Source organism: Rhinolophus sinicus, linkage group LG03 (assembly GCF_036562045.2).
Source record: "Rhinolophus sinicus isolate RSC01 linkage group LG03, ASM3656204v1, whole genome shotgun sequence".
Taxonomy (NCBI): domain Eukaryota; kingdom Metazoa; phylum Chordata; class Mammalia; order Chiroptera; family Rhinolophidae; genus Rhinolophus; species Rhinolophus sinicus.
In genome coordinates, this window is record NC_133753.1 from 62,674,596 (window position 1) to 62,689,677 (window position 15,082).

General features: G+C 34.7%; 1 protein-coding gene across 2 annotated transcripts in view; it reads left to right on the forward strand.

Annotated features, from left to right (window-relative positions):
* Window positions 1-15,082, forward strand: part of UBR1 (ubiquitin protein ligase E3 component n-recognin 1) — a 101,493-nt gene that overhangs the window by 34,161 nt on the left and 52,250 nt on the right. For both annotated transcript variants that reach the window (XM_019725387.2, XM_019725388.2), the window contains exons 10-17: window positions 218-306; window positions 1,823-1,921; window positions 2,814-2,971; window positions 8,562-8,661; window positions 9,162-9,290; window positions 11,956-12,136; window positions 14,107-14,168; window positions 14,596-14,706. In XM_019725387.2, the coding sequence (XP_019580946.2) occupies window positions 218-306; window positions 1,823-1,921; window positions 2,814-2,971; window positions 8,562-8,661; window positions 9,162-9,290; window positions 11,956-12,136; window positions 14,107-14,168; window positions 14,596-14,706 (929 nt within the window). The remainder of the gene's footprint in view (window positions 1-217; window positions 307-1,822; window positions 1,922-2,813; window positions 2,972-8,561; window positions 8,662-9,161; window positions 9,291-11,955; window positions 12,137-14,106; window positions 14,169-14,595; window positions 14,707-15,082) is intronic.

Sequence of the window (15,082 nt, forward strand, 5' to 3'; positions counted from 1 at the left end):
GTGAGATGGGCACAGAAATAGAGGGAAAAGGCCAGGTATGTATGTACTTTACATTTTGTCTATTAAATATTAATGTAATAAATGCTACTCATATTTGAGTCCTTGAGGTCTACTAGCATGTGAAATATTTTTATAATATTCTGCCACTTCTAATAGCTGGATTTTTTTTTTTTTGCCTTGGTGATACTCCCCCATTTCCCCCGAAAATCATCTATAGGTGCCCGTAAGATCCTTCACGAATTGATCTTCAGCAGTTTTTTTATGGAGATGGAATACAAAAAATTCTTTGCTATGGAATTTGTGAAGGTAATTGTTCTTTATAAATAGATATTAATAAACAAATAGAAAACTGTTTTTGTAAATAAAGTAATAGAAACAACAGGAAAAATTTTGAATCAAGAACTTAATTTTGATTCATTTCTGTGTCAAATGTTCTTTTATTTTCACATTTGGTAGTAGGAAACAGTAGTCTGGAATAGGAGATAGGTGGAAAATAACCTATCTGCCTAGACAGAGCAATAGGAAGTTAACCACATCCATTCATCCTTTCTAATTATTTGCTTGTTTGTAAAATTATAACGAGTAGAATTGACTGGTTGAAAGGCATAGCAGGGAAAAGGAACATAGATGAATGCTAAAGGGAGGCAGGAATTAGATGGGCAAGAATTGTACTTAACTGAGGCCAAAACAAAGATAAAACTTAGAGCTTTTTAATATTGTTTTATTGATCTATTGTATATCCTTTACATTGTTATATATTTTTTTGTCTATCATGTTAGGTTGCAAGATAATACGGAACAGGGACTTCTTTGAATCTTCTACTTTGCTTTATACAATGTAGTCAATAAATATTTGTTGGTTTTCTCTGATTTTGAGTTGCAGGCAGTTCTGTAAAATTTAAGACAGAACAGTGGTAAGACCCAGGATAGACTTGGAAGCAGAGAGTGAAATAACGATTATTAAAGGCATATGCTACTGTGGCATAAGATAACTGCACTCCCCGGTTTTAGAAGGTGGTTAAAAGTAAGATGCTTGGTTTCTTGAAAGGTGATAACAACTCAAGTTGTCAACTCTATTCTTCTAAAACTCTTTAGAGACATAATATTGGACCATATGTGTGATCTGAAATGAAATTTTTTTCTTATACAAAATTAGTTCTCTTTACTAAGATGATATTTTTTGTATACTATGGTTATCTCTTAAACTTGGTAGAATTCTGTGGATAATTATTAAATATGTAGCTCAAGGATCCAGCACTGTGCTTGATACATGACTGAATGTATTATTATTTTTGTTCTCCCAATATATCAGGGATGATTTTCAACTGGTATGCACCACTATAGACTAGAAGTTAGTGCAGCCAGCATCCATTCTGTTTAAGCCTGGATTGAATCTGATTGGTTGGTTTTCTGGGTCATAACAGTTTTTAAATACTTGTAATATAGCCCTTGCCCTATACGGTTGTGATGGAATTTGCAAATGAGTGCCCCAGATTCTGTTTGGAGAAAGGATATACTGCATCATTGTAGTTGTCTGTGATTTTTACCTGTGTTTGTGCGTTTTGTGCATTTTGGTCTTTTTTTAATTTCACTTCCGATTCTGCTAGATTGGGTAGCTGAATTCATGTTTGGTCTTTTGTTCATTATTCTCTTTCTAATGTATTTTTGTTGACCATATTAGCTCCCCTTAAGAAATAGGAATTGTAATACTTGTCGTCTTATGCATAGAAATAAGCTTGATGCAAGCTGTTAAAACTGGGATTTTAAAAGTTTTCAGTAGTTGTTTATAATTGATTCCCCACCTATTTATTATGTCTTTTCAGTATTATAAACAGCTGCAGAAAGAATACATCAGTGATGATCATGACAGAAGTATCTCTATAACGGCACTCTCTGTTCAAATGTTTACTGTTCCTACTCTGGTATGTGTGAATAATTTCTTTGCAATCTTTCTAAGTAAAACTTATTTTGCTTTTTAAGAATTTTGCTTTGTGTTGAGTCAAAACAATGTCAGAATCACTGTGTTGGGTTAATTCCATTTGGAAAATTGAATAATATTTAAGTGCTATCTGCATGTGAATAATCCATTCGTGGTACCTGTGGAGTGGAGTGATGGCACTGCCTTTGTCCTAAAGTCCCGATGCCTGTAGGGGAAGTCCAGATCTGGTTTCAGTTTCTAGAATATCTTAGGAGCAGTGCCTTTGCGATACCAAAATAATGTTTTTGCTATTTTTTTCTTTAGTTCCTGTTTTTGTGTGTGGGGGGGGGTTGGGGGTGGGAAGATTAAGATGAAACAAAGCAGAAAGAGAATAGACTGTCAAGCATTTGTGTGAGATATAGTGCTGCATAGGCCCGGGAGAAAAGTGGAGGATTCCGTGTCCTTTTTGTACTACTACTTGTCTTGTTTCTTCTGGACAGTTTGGCTAAGTATTTCTCCTTTCCTGTTTCAAAGTCCAGAGAAAAGGCTGGGGAAGAGACATCGGTCTGGAAGTGAGGGGGAGGTGCCAGAATATACAATAATGTGATAGATGCATGAAGTGTATCTGTGTATGTTCTACTTTTGCTCATATGCTTACCAATAGGTTTGGGGTGTCTGTGCAGACAGGTGTTTTCTAGTCACTGAGGAGTAGGGAATTTTTACTTTTAGAAAATAACTTCTCAGAAATTGTTGTTCTGTGAGACTAAGGACTGTGTTTGACGCTCAGTAAACATATTAAAAATGACTTACTGACCAACTAAGTGAATGAATATATGTATTTAGTCCATACTATAATAAGTTAGTACTAAAGATAATATTCTTGACATATTCTGCAGGCTCGACATCTTATTGAAGAGCAGAATGTTATTTCTGTCATTACTGAAACTCTGCTAGAAGTTTTGCCGGAGTACTTGGATAGGAACAACAAATTCAACTTCCAGGGTTATAGCCAGGACAAATTGGGAAGAGTATATGCTGTAATATGTGATCTAAAGTAAGTTGTTTGAGTCAAAAGGTGAGGGTACCTAGTAAACACAGTGTGCTTATTTGTTCTCTTATAAATAAACCTCTGATCTTTTTGGTTATCTAGGATTCTTTTTATAATGATAAGAAGTACAAAGAACTGTTACTATCTCACATCAGTGTTTTAAATGAAAGCTTCTTATAGAGTTAAAACCAGGTTAATAAAGAAGGCACTGAGAGGGGCCTGTCACAGAAACGTAGGGTCCCTTGGGGTTACTAAATGAATCTCCATCATAATTACTATGCCTTCCGCTCACTTCTACTCATGCACTTTGGTTCCATTCCTCTTGTATAGTCTCTTTGTGCATAGTTTCAGATGATCTGGTTGATGTGAATTTCTTTTTAACTCTCTTTTTCATACATATAATCAAGTTATTGATATTCATCAGTGTTGTCTTATGTTTTTCTGCCTGAAGGGAATGGAGACTTTCATTTTAAACTAAAGTGGGAATCACATGATAGATCACATTTGGGATTGTTGGACCTAAAAGGAAATAAATTTCCACTTATTTTAGAAATAGATGGTGAATATTATAAGGGCTATGATATCAACTCTTCAATAAATCGTATAAACTTTAAAAAACTTTTAAGAATATATTAAGACAAAATATATTTCATTTAGTTTGCTATTTAAAATAAAGATCTCCAAGGTATATATGATACTTATTTCTAGTCCCTAGGGGGGAAAAGTCAATTTAATTTTGTCCACTTCGTCTAGTGACCATGTAGCGTATAGAGAGGTGGAAACAAATAGGCTTCCAAACCAACCTAGAAATAGTTTAGTCTATTTAAAAAATGCTTTTGGGAAATTTCTGGAAGTATGCATTGGGTCCTTGATATTTGAGGAAAATGTGTCCAAACCTTTTCATATACCGCAAATTCTAAATTTGATTATGACATATAAATCTTTGAAATTCATCAAATTGTTATCACATCTTCAGTATAAGTAGAGATGGTGGATGAATTCATTTAGTGAGTCACCATTTAGCCAGTGTGATTCATAAATTATGCATAAACTACATGTTATGCAAAACAAACAAACCAAAAAAATAAACAAAAACTCCAAATGGCAGTACTTAAAATTATCAGTGTTAAATCAGTGTATTTATCATTTTTTTGGCTGTACAGGAAAAATCTCTTTACTATGGCTCTCATTATTGTGAATTATTCTTATAACTCAGTTTTTTTTTTTTTAAATATCCATAGAAGTGATGCATAATCACATCATTGTTTTATTTTAATTTATGGATCTCTGTCTATAGTTATTATTCACTATATGGTGAATAATTTAGAGTCAGCACATCCCTAGTTATGCGGTGTGATAAAAAAATATGGTGAATGTTTAAATTTTAAAAACTTTATTACAGTGAAAGACACATTGCCATTAATCCCCCACAGAAAACTCCCCCTTGTTTCAAATACACTTATCCCACTGTTCTCGTCACTTTCTGAAGCAGTTCTGGAAGTCCTCTTTCGTGAGTGTCTTTAGTTGCACTGTCATGGCTGCCTTGATATCCAGAATTAATTTAAAATATTTACCTTTCATGGTCACTTTGACTTTGGGGAAGAGCCAGAAGTCACATGGTGCCAGATCCAGTGAATAAGGTGGATGAGAACGCAGTGTAATGTTTTTAGTTGACAGAAATTGCTGTACCAGAAGCAATGTGTGACATGGAGCTTTTCCATGTGGGTGAATGCTGCTGCCGAGTGCCATCCAATAGAAAGGCAGGGATCTTCAATATGGGTAGTGGCGTGTCGAATTTTAGTAACAGTGTGTGACAAGTTTCAACTTGTTCGGTGCAGTTGAGTGTGAGCTGCGGTTGAGAGAAGATGTGTTTTAAAGTGTGCAGTAAATCGTCCTCCATCTTGACAAAATGCTCTGTGTCACACATCACTTCTGGTATATGGCAATTTCGTTCAAATAAAAACATTACGGTGTGTCCTCATCCACCTTATTTACCGGATCTGGCACTGTGCGACTTCTGGCTCTTCCCCAAAGTCAAAATGATTCAGGATATCGAGACAGCCATGACAGTGCAACTAAAGACACGACAGAGGACTTCCAGAACTGCTTCAGAAAGTGGCAAGAACAATGGGATAAGTGTGTTCAAAATGGGGAGTTTTCTGCGGGGTAATGCGTCTTTTACTGTAATAATTTTTTTTAATTTGAACATTTACTGTATTGTATGATCACACCTGGTACTTACCTATGTGGTAAAACTTGAGAGATTCTGGTGGGATGCTTATGAATTCTCTCCTACATTCTTACCTGAATAGAGATATTTCTAATGACAAGGAAAAGGGAAAATTCACATATTTTGAGCACCTGTTCAACAGATACTGTACTTGGCTTCTCATGTAATTCACTCTCACAAGGGTCCTATGTTATTTATTAGTAATTGCTATGTGCTAAGGAGCTTTACTTACTTCACCTTATTTTATTCTTGCAACATTGTCATAAAGTCTGTGATATAATCTTTATTTGTAGATTATAATTACTTACCTAGGTTACACAGCTGGTAAGTGGAAGAACTTGAATTTGAACCTACCATTATTTATCTGTAAAACACATACCTTTTACTACATCATGTAGCCTCGCAGAATGTAAACAACAAAACCTCTGAAACCTAGCCTAAAACACCAATCAGATATGACCCTTCATTTAACAAATAATTATTGAGAGCCATTTTCTCAGTCATTCACTATAGAAATTTTGCAGTCATATCTTGTTTTTACTTTCTCCATTATATAATATTTATTCATTCACCACTTCTTCCTGAAACCTGGCTTTTAAATAGGTTAGAAAAAACTACAAATACTTAATGTCTTTTGTTTCCAGAATAAAGTCTGAATTCTTCCAGAACTTGTGCTCTCTGTAATCTCATCACATATGCTATTTATCTGACTGAAGCTCAGCATGGAATAAGTTTGTTAGTACAAGCAGAAGCTCTGTTCAGTCTGCCTCAGGAAATTTTCATTCTCTCAAAGCAGTGCGTTCCTTTTTGTGTAGCCCCTTCCAATTGTTAAAAGTTTCTATTTTATATTGAACTGTCTTTTTGTAACTTTGCATCTAAAACCACAGGGTTCCAGGCTTCCCTTTGTGCATTCAGAACAACTTCAATTCTCATTTAACTTGAAGACAGCAGGCATATCTGCCAAAGTCTTCACTGGGTTTAAGTTGCATTAGTTTCTTTAACTGTTCTCATTTCATATTTAAAACTTCTTTAATCATTGTCCTTCGCTACTGAACCTGTTTTAGTTGAATGTATACGACTATCACTTATGGTCTCTGCCAAAAAATGAACACAGAGGTCTGAGGTCTGCCTAGTAGAAGGAAGGTGTTATTGCCTCCCTCATTCTAAGTACTATACCTCCATTAATTTAGTTTCATTTGTTACTCACTCTGTGGAAGGTATTTGTTGGGATACTTTGTTTCTCAGTTGCTAATTCACTGTGGAAATGAAACTTAGAAAAGAGATCCAATCGAACCTTGGTTCTATTAAATGAATATTACCCTTTTATTACTCTAACCTATTTCTTCCTATTTCTGAAAAGGCTTTCAAAACAAATCACCTGCCCTTACTCTACCACCCTGTCCTTGCTTTTTTTCCCCTCTCCACTGCTTTTGCCACCTATTTTTATGTACAGATCCCCTTTCCTTCCCTTTCTTACACTTTCCTTTCTTCCTATCCCTTACATCCCTTTACTTGCTAAGTCTGCTGCAGTGATCACTCATGAACTATTTGAGGTCACTAGAAACTAGAAATGTAAATTCTCTATATCAGTGCTTCTCCAATTTTAGTATGAATGCAAATCGTTTTGGGAGCTTGTTGAAATGCAGGTTATTGTTCAGTAGGTCTGACTAGAGTCTAAGTAAGATTCTGCCTTTCTAAAGAGCGTGCAGGTAATACTGAGGCTCAGTGTGCTCTAGAAAGCTATTGAACTTTGATGCCATTTGTTCCTGGTGACGGATTTTAAATTTTAGTCTTTTTTGCCTTTATTTTAAAAGAAAGATTTAGAAGGTAATTAGTGTATTTCAAAGTTATTCCTTTGGTAAGGTCTTGATGATTGTGTTTTTAATGTATTTTCAACATATTAGTGGATATCTACAGAAAGGGGAAAATTAAAGTACAATCTCTACTATCTTTACAAATAAAAAATTTTTTCTATCTTTGTTGCCTTGTCTTTATGTTCCTGCATTACTTCCTTCATTATTTAAGTATGTATGTATGTATGTATGTATGTATGTATGTATGTATGTATTTAGTGCTTAACATTGGTTGCAGTATGTAGTATACATATCTGTTTTCCCCACTACACTTTGAACCTCAAGGGCAAAGTGTCTTATTTTGCATGTATGTTCCCAATACCTGATATTTAACAGGAATTGATTTGGATTGACTGAGTGCAAAATAATTTTTAGTGATTGTTAATGATTCCTTCCTGAGAAGTCATTTCATGATAAACGTTGTTCCCATTGAATATGAAACCTGTCATTGTTTTTACAGCCAAAAGAAATATTCGTCTTGTAAATTTTAGGCTAAAATGGGTCTGTTCATTTCTTGAAACAAATACAGAAGGTGCCAAAAAAATGTATACACATTTTAAGAAAGGAAAAAACAATTATAATAGTCAGCATATTCTGATAACAAAAGATGAATACAGGTCATGTTTGACTTCTTCAATTACAACAGATGCTCAAAGTGGTTACCAGCAGCATCCAGACACTTCTGCTTATGGTGAACTACTGCTTGAGCATAAATAATATCTCTTAAATGTGTATGCATTTTTTTGGCACCCCTGGTATATTCTGATGTGCAAGCCAAGATGAAATAGGTACTTACATCTTTCTTCTGGGTTCTGGGTTTCAAAAACCTAAAAGTAGGAAATCTGTTCCAAATCTCCTGATTTTTTTCCCCCTGCATCAGTAGTATATCTGTTATGCTGACATCAGGTAGCAGGAATGAATAGCTCTGAAAAACCAGTGCACATGTTTACAAAGATTTACAAATCTCTAGTCATTGTACACTGAGAAGCAACAACAAAAGTGTTGAATCCACTTAGAACAAACTACTGTATGTGTTGCAAATTTGCTGTACTTCTCATGACTGCATGCCTTTGGGGGAAAAGCATGTAATTTAAGTGTACAATATTTTACAAAATATTCTGAAATAGTTTGCACAAATAGCATACATCCTGCATATGCAGTTTTGACATGTATTTTGAGGCTGAAGGGATTCCAACTGGCCCTTTGTGTGAAGGGTATGAATAGTCCTAGAAAATCTGTACTATGGTTATCCAACTGTGACAGGCTAAATTGCTTCTAGGGTCACTTAATCAAACTAACTTCTGAGTGGAGAAGTCAGTCTTAGCTTTGACATCTGCCTCTTGTAGAGGATTCACATTTTGCTGGTATAATTCTAACTCTACCAGAGCTTCTAATTATCGTAAGAAATTGGAATCCATAATTTTGATGCATCAACATTGTTTATAGCCATGAGAACCTTAAAATTATCTCAAAATAGGGAAGTGAAATATTTCTTTGTCTCTTAAAATTATAGGTATATCCTGATCAGCAAGCCCACGGTATGGACAGAAAGATTAAGAATGCAGTTTCTTGAAGGTTTTCGATCTTTTTTGAAGATTCTTACCTGTATGCAGGTATGACATAGTTATTCGGTACATCAGTAAGATAAATTTAACCCCAATCTTTAATTTTTTTTAGCACATTGTGGTTTTTATTTGAGGAAGGATATATCTAGCAAAGTAGAAATAAAATTTAAATACTACCTCACTGATCCTGCTTTAATCGTTCTATATGCCTTAGTTGACTACTGCTGTTACTATTAATGTTCTTAATTGCTAACCCTGTGATACTGTAGTAAGCATTTCACACGCGTTCTCTCTCGAACTTCATAGCAATCTTATGAGGTAGTTATTATTGTCTGCTGTTTTATATACAAGGGAATTAAAGTTTAGAAATAATTTGACCAGGGTCACACAGAAAGTGACAGAGCTGGTATTTTAACTCATGGATTCTAATGTAACAGCCATGTTAGAAAGCTATGCATATATGAATGTGAATCCTGACAATTTTATATTGTGCCAGTAAAAGCAAAGAAAAAGCGCATATGTGTATGTCAACTACTCTTTTCTTGCAGGGAATGGAAGAAATCAGAAGACAGGTTGGGCAACACATAGAAGTGGATCCTGACTGGGAGGCTGCCATAGCTATACAGATGCAATTAAAGAATATTTTACTCATGTTTCAAGAGTGGTGCGCTTGTGATGTAAGTAAAATTGTTAGTCGGAGCAGTACTTTTTAAAGTGCTCTAATGGAACTTCTTTAATGTAATGTTTTATTATTTAAGTAGTTTCTTATATATTTGAATTTGTCTTATTAAATTTAGGAGGAAAATTTAGTTTTTCACACTTAATTAGAAAATGTACTCCATGGTTGTTTCATTTACCTTTGGGAGTAATGGGGTTTAAAGAATACAGCAATACACATTTATTTATTTATTTCCTTGGACATGAATATAAATGTGAAAATTAGGACCACATAGACTTTTAAATATTCCAACAATGGAGAGGGGTGGATATTTATTCAATCATTAATGCTTTGTTATGTGTGTTAAACCATTAACAAAATTAATTTCAAAATATAGAACTAATGCATTTTGTTAAATAATTCTGGACCATAACCCTCTTTAAACACACAATCCTACCCCAGATTCTCTTTTGGGAATATGACCTAATTTATTTCTATTCTGAGAAAATTGACATTATCTGAGTCAAATTCTTTCATCTTCTTCAGTTTCTCTCTACCTCTCACCATTGTCTTTTCACTGACTAAGTTTCTCTGTATCTTGACTATTGGTTTCTTTCTTTCTAAAACTAACGTCTAGGCGCTTTGTCCCAACCTATATTCCTGCTTCCTGGAGTTTGCTTCCTCAGTTGTCTCCTCTGGTATTTCCCATTCTTTCATTCATTTGCCTAGAAAGATACAGGACTCCCTTATCCTTGAAAATAACAAGAATAAAAGTCCCCTTGCTTGTTTTTACTACCTCTGTGAACTGTATTCTATCTCTCTTTTTTCCTTTTCTCTGTGCCACCACTAGCAGTTGGTCACAGGTTCAGAGTGGCAGTCATACAGACACAAAAGACCTTAGTGTGGCACAGTAACTTTATATAGCAATGAGGACAGGAAGTACTGTCCAGCAACTAGGTACAGCACGCGTTTTATAGCTCCCCTCACTCTTATGGAAGGCACATATAATTGTTGGAGGTGGGTCAAAATGTCTGTTGTTCATCTTGACATCTGCCAAACCTTCTAAAGTCATCTACATTTACCATTGTCACTCTAGCTTCTAAAACCTCTTGAGTGTCTGGCTTCTGCCCTTCCCAATTGACAGGAACTGATTTTTGAAAAAATTTCAAAGGATCTATTAATATTTAGTAACTAAATTCAGAGGTCTTTTCTAAGTTCCCATCTTCCTTTAAATGTCTGTAGCATTGTATTCTGTTGAGTACCTTAACCTTTTTGAAACTTCCTTTCCCTCTGATTTTCACAAACCTACATTATCCTAATATTTCTGTTATGACTACCCATTTCAATCAGTGATTGCCTTCCCCCCGCCCCCAATTCCTTCTGCCTACTAAGTGAGACATTCCCCAGTATTCTCTTCTCTTTCTTACAGACCTTTTATTTCTACCACCTCAATTAAAACTTCATAGGGATGGCCGGTTAGCTCAGTTGGTTACAGAGTGGTGCTAATAACACCAAGGTTGCTGGTTCGATCCCCACATGGGCCGCTGTGAGCTGCACCCTCCTTAAAAACAAAACAAAACAGAACTTCATAGAGATGACTCTCCCAAGCTATAGTCCATTTCTGTTTGTGTGGTAGACACTCCTGCGTAGATTTAACACTTATATTTCAAACTCAATATATTAAATTGATTTGTCATAATTTCCTTCTACTTCCAACTGTATTTCCTCTTCTTGACTGCCTTGGTTTTATTAATGACCCTAAGATTCATACATTCATCCATACAGGAAATCTCAGAGCCACTGCATTCTGTGTGTTGCATGTTAACAGATTTTTGACAGGAAAAAAGTTCTGTGTTCATGTAAGATTGGAAAATACTAGATTGAACAAAATCAAACAGGATTTTTTTAAGACACTGAACTTCTCAAATCCTTTAATTAATGTGCTAATTTCTAAAAGGGACTGTCCCAAAATTTATTTGACCGTAGCATTCTTTTTCCAAGATATAATCAGTATGAGAAACATTATCTTAAAAAGTGACCTTTGACTCCTCTCTCCTTGCCATACTCATCCAGATTTGAATCTTCCTTATCCTAAATTTCTGTAATAATCCTAACTTATTTCCTGTGGGTTCATTCTTTTTTGCCCTGACTAACCCCTTCATACTTCAGATGTATTTACATGCCAGTGCGAAGGCATATTTCCAGTTTAATTGCTCATTAATTCCATCCATAAACCTTTTGATTTATTTATCCACTGCCTGAAAAGGAGGTCTACTTCCCCTTATTTCTCTGTTTGTTCTATCTCTCTATTTACAGTGCCACTGTTTCCTCATTTTTCCCCAATACTTAGTTCTGCATATTTTTTAGACCCCACTTATAAGCTGCTTTCACAAATATGTCTTCCCAATTGTTTGTGATTCTTTTTTGTGCCCTCCTTGGTTACTTAGTTTCTACCATTTATGTGGTAGTCATAATGCTTAACTTTGAGTGTGTGTGTGTGTGTGTGTGTGTGTGTGTGTGTGTGTGTGTGATAGTCTGATATATCTTACTGGTTTGCAGATCCTGTGGAGGTCGCCCTAGTATTACATAGAACAATTTTGTGCTTATATTTAGTAAATATCTATTGAATGATGTGGTAAAGCAGATAATTTGTCAATTAATTTGCATCTTTATTTTCCTTTTAGGAAGAACTCTTACTAGTGGCTTATAAGGAATGTCACAAAGCTGTGATGAGGTGTAGTACAGGTTTTATGTCTAGTTGCAAAACAGTAGTACAATTGTGTGGTCATACTTTGGAAACTAAGTCTTACAAAGTATCTGAGGATCTTGTAAGCATACATCTGCCACTCTCTAGGACTCTTGCTGGTGAGTATTTGTTTTGTGCATGTTTCTATTAGCTTTGTTTTGTAGCTATTCAGAGTAGTAGAATTACTTCTATTTTTGTTCTGTGTTCAGTACATATAGACATACTCAGATCAGATACTGTAATTAAAAGCTATCACTGTCACTGTCCTTCAAAGAGCTGTACCAGAACTACTAAGGATGCTTGTTTACTTGGACCTTTTGTTTGTTATCTTGGTCAACTAATGGATCCTTATAGTATATACTTAAAGATTAACTTGGTAACTCATCTCCCATCCAAACTTAAATATAGTAAAATATCGTTGCTGGTTTTTCTACCTGATTGCACCAGTGTGTTGTATGTGTTGCTGTTTCTTTCACAACTACAAGAAAAGAAAATCATAGATTTTCTTTAATTATTCTTTGATTTCCATTTCCATGTAAATTAGCCTTGTTAGGTTTTTTTTATAAACAACTTCATGGAAATATATATATATATATTCATATATACATGGTAAAATATATTTAACATAAAATTTACCATTTTCATAATTTTAAGTGTACAGTTCTGTGGCATTAAGTACATTATTTGTTGTGGAGCATCACCAATATCCATCTCCAGAATTATTTTCATCTTCCCAAACTGAAATTCTGTACCTATTCAACATAACTCCTCATTCCCCACTCCCGGTGGTCCCTGGAACCACCATTCTACTTTCTGTCTTTATGACTTGACTACTCTAGGTACCTCATGTAAGTGAGATCATACACGTAGCCCTTTATAACTGGCTTATTTCATTTAGCATAATGTCCTCGGAGTTTATATGGTAGCATGTGTCAGAATTTTCTTCCTTTTTAAAGCTGAGTAATACTCCATAATATGTGTATACCACATTTTGTTTATCCATTTATCTTCCAATGGATGCTTCTATTGTTTCCACCTTTTGGTTATTATGAATAATGTTGGTATGAACATGAGTGCACGAATATCTGTTTGAGTCCTTGTATTCAATTGGGGGTATATACCCATAAATGGAATTGCTGGATTTTAAGGTAATTCTCCTTATTTAATTTTTTGAGGAACCTGCCATATTGTTTTTCATAGTAGCTATACCATTTTATATTCCTATCAGCAATGCACAAGGATTCTAATTTCTCCACATCCTCATCAACATTTGTTATTTTCTTTTTTTTTAATAGCCATCCTAATGAATGTGAAATGTTGTGGTTTTGATTTGCATTTCCCTAGTGATTTGTGATATTGAGCATCTTTTCCTGTGCTTATTGGCTTTAGAGAAGTCTATTCAAGTCCTTGGTCTATTTTTTAATCAGATTTATTTTGTTGTTGTTGAATTGGAGTTCTTTATATATATTTTTATTAGATACATGATTTACAAATATTTTCTCCGATTCTATGGGTTGTCTTTTCACACTGTTGATAGTGTCCTTTGATGCACAAGTTTTTAATTTTGATGTAGTCTAATTTATTTTTTCTTTGGTGACCTGTGCTTTCAGTGTCATATCCAAGAAATTATTGCCAAATCCAATGTCATGAAGCCTTTTCCCTATGTTTTCTTCTGAGAGTTTTATAATTTGAGCTCCTATGTTTAGGTCTTTGATTAATTTTCAGTTAATTTTTGTATGTGGTGTAATTGACATGTGATTGTATGTTGCTTCTATTTTATAAAAAGAAATACTTAGGTAAGTTTTCACTTCTTTTGATGCTTGGTTAAGAGCAGAATGAGCATATTTTGAGAGACAGCGTGTTATTTTTATGTAATGTATAAAAGCACACTTTGCATGATGTAGGATCTTAAATATGTTAGTACCACTGTGTTTTGAGATTAGAAATCAAAAGTTTGCATTCTAAGGTGTCATTTCTAAACTTAGTAAATGTAAATTTAAATCTCATAAGTTTCCAAACGTGATGAATTAACTAGGAAACAAATTAACTGGGATTATTGTTTTCTCATTTTTCTTTTTTTACCCTTTAGGTCTTCATGTGCGTTTAAGCAGGCTGGGTGCTGTTTCAAGACTGCATGAATTTGTGCCTTTTGTAAGTGACTCTATTAACTTTGATTTGCTTATTTCATATTCTAGATACTCTTCAGTGGGAAGAAAAATAATGTTTTGAAACCCATCTGAATAGCGTGTTTCCCTAAAAATAAGACCGGGTCTTATATTAATTTTTGCTCCAAAAGACACATTAGGGCTTATGTTCAGGAGATTTCATCCTGAAAAATCATGCTAGGGCTTCTTTTCCGGTTAGGTCTTATTTTCAGTGAAACACAGTAATTCCCATTTAGTAATTTTACATCTATATGCAGTACATTGAAACCTGAATCCCAAGGACTTAGAGTCATCTAGTTCAAGCCCTTCCATTTTACAGATTAGAAAGCTGAGGAATATATAGTGCCATAACTAACTTTGAGACACATCTGAGCCTTCTGAGAAACAATGAAATTGACCTTACTCTGTTTCAGGAGGATTTTCAAGTAGAGGTTCTAGTGGAATATCCTTTGCGTTGTTTGGTATTGGTTGCCCAGGTTGTTGCTGAGATGTGGCGAAGAAATGGGCTCTCTCTCATTAGCCAGGTATGGCAAGGCTGATTATTCACATTGATGAATGTGTTCATTTTCTGATTGTTTTTTCTTTTATATAATTTTACCTTGTGTCCCTGGATTTTGCTGAATATGTGCTGTTTTCTTGTATAAACTCAGAAATGAAAGTTCTAGTGACGATGTAGTCATTTCTTTTTTTTATCCTATTGAGTGGATAGATTAGGTAAAAGCCAGTAATACCACTAGAAACCTGCTCATTAACATAGGTCTTTTCTGAAGATTACCTTATTCGGGGACCTGTAGTCTTCCCACCACCTGTCTTAATTGAAGGCCATCTTATAATTTTTCCTTCTGTTTTAGAGCAGATAAGGAGAAGTGCTTTTTCTAAATTGTGGAGGAAACAGGACTC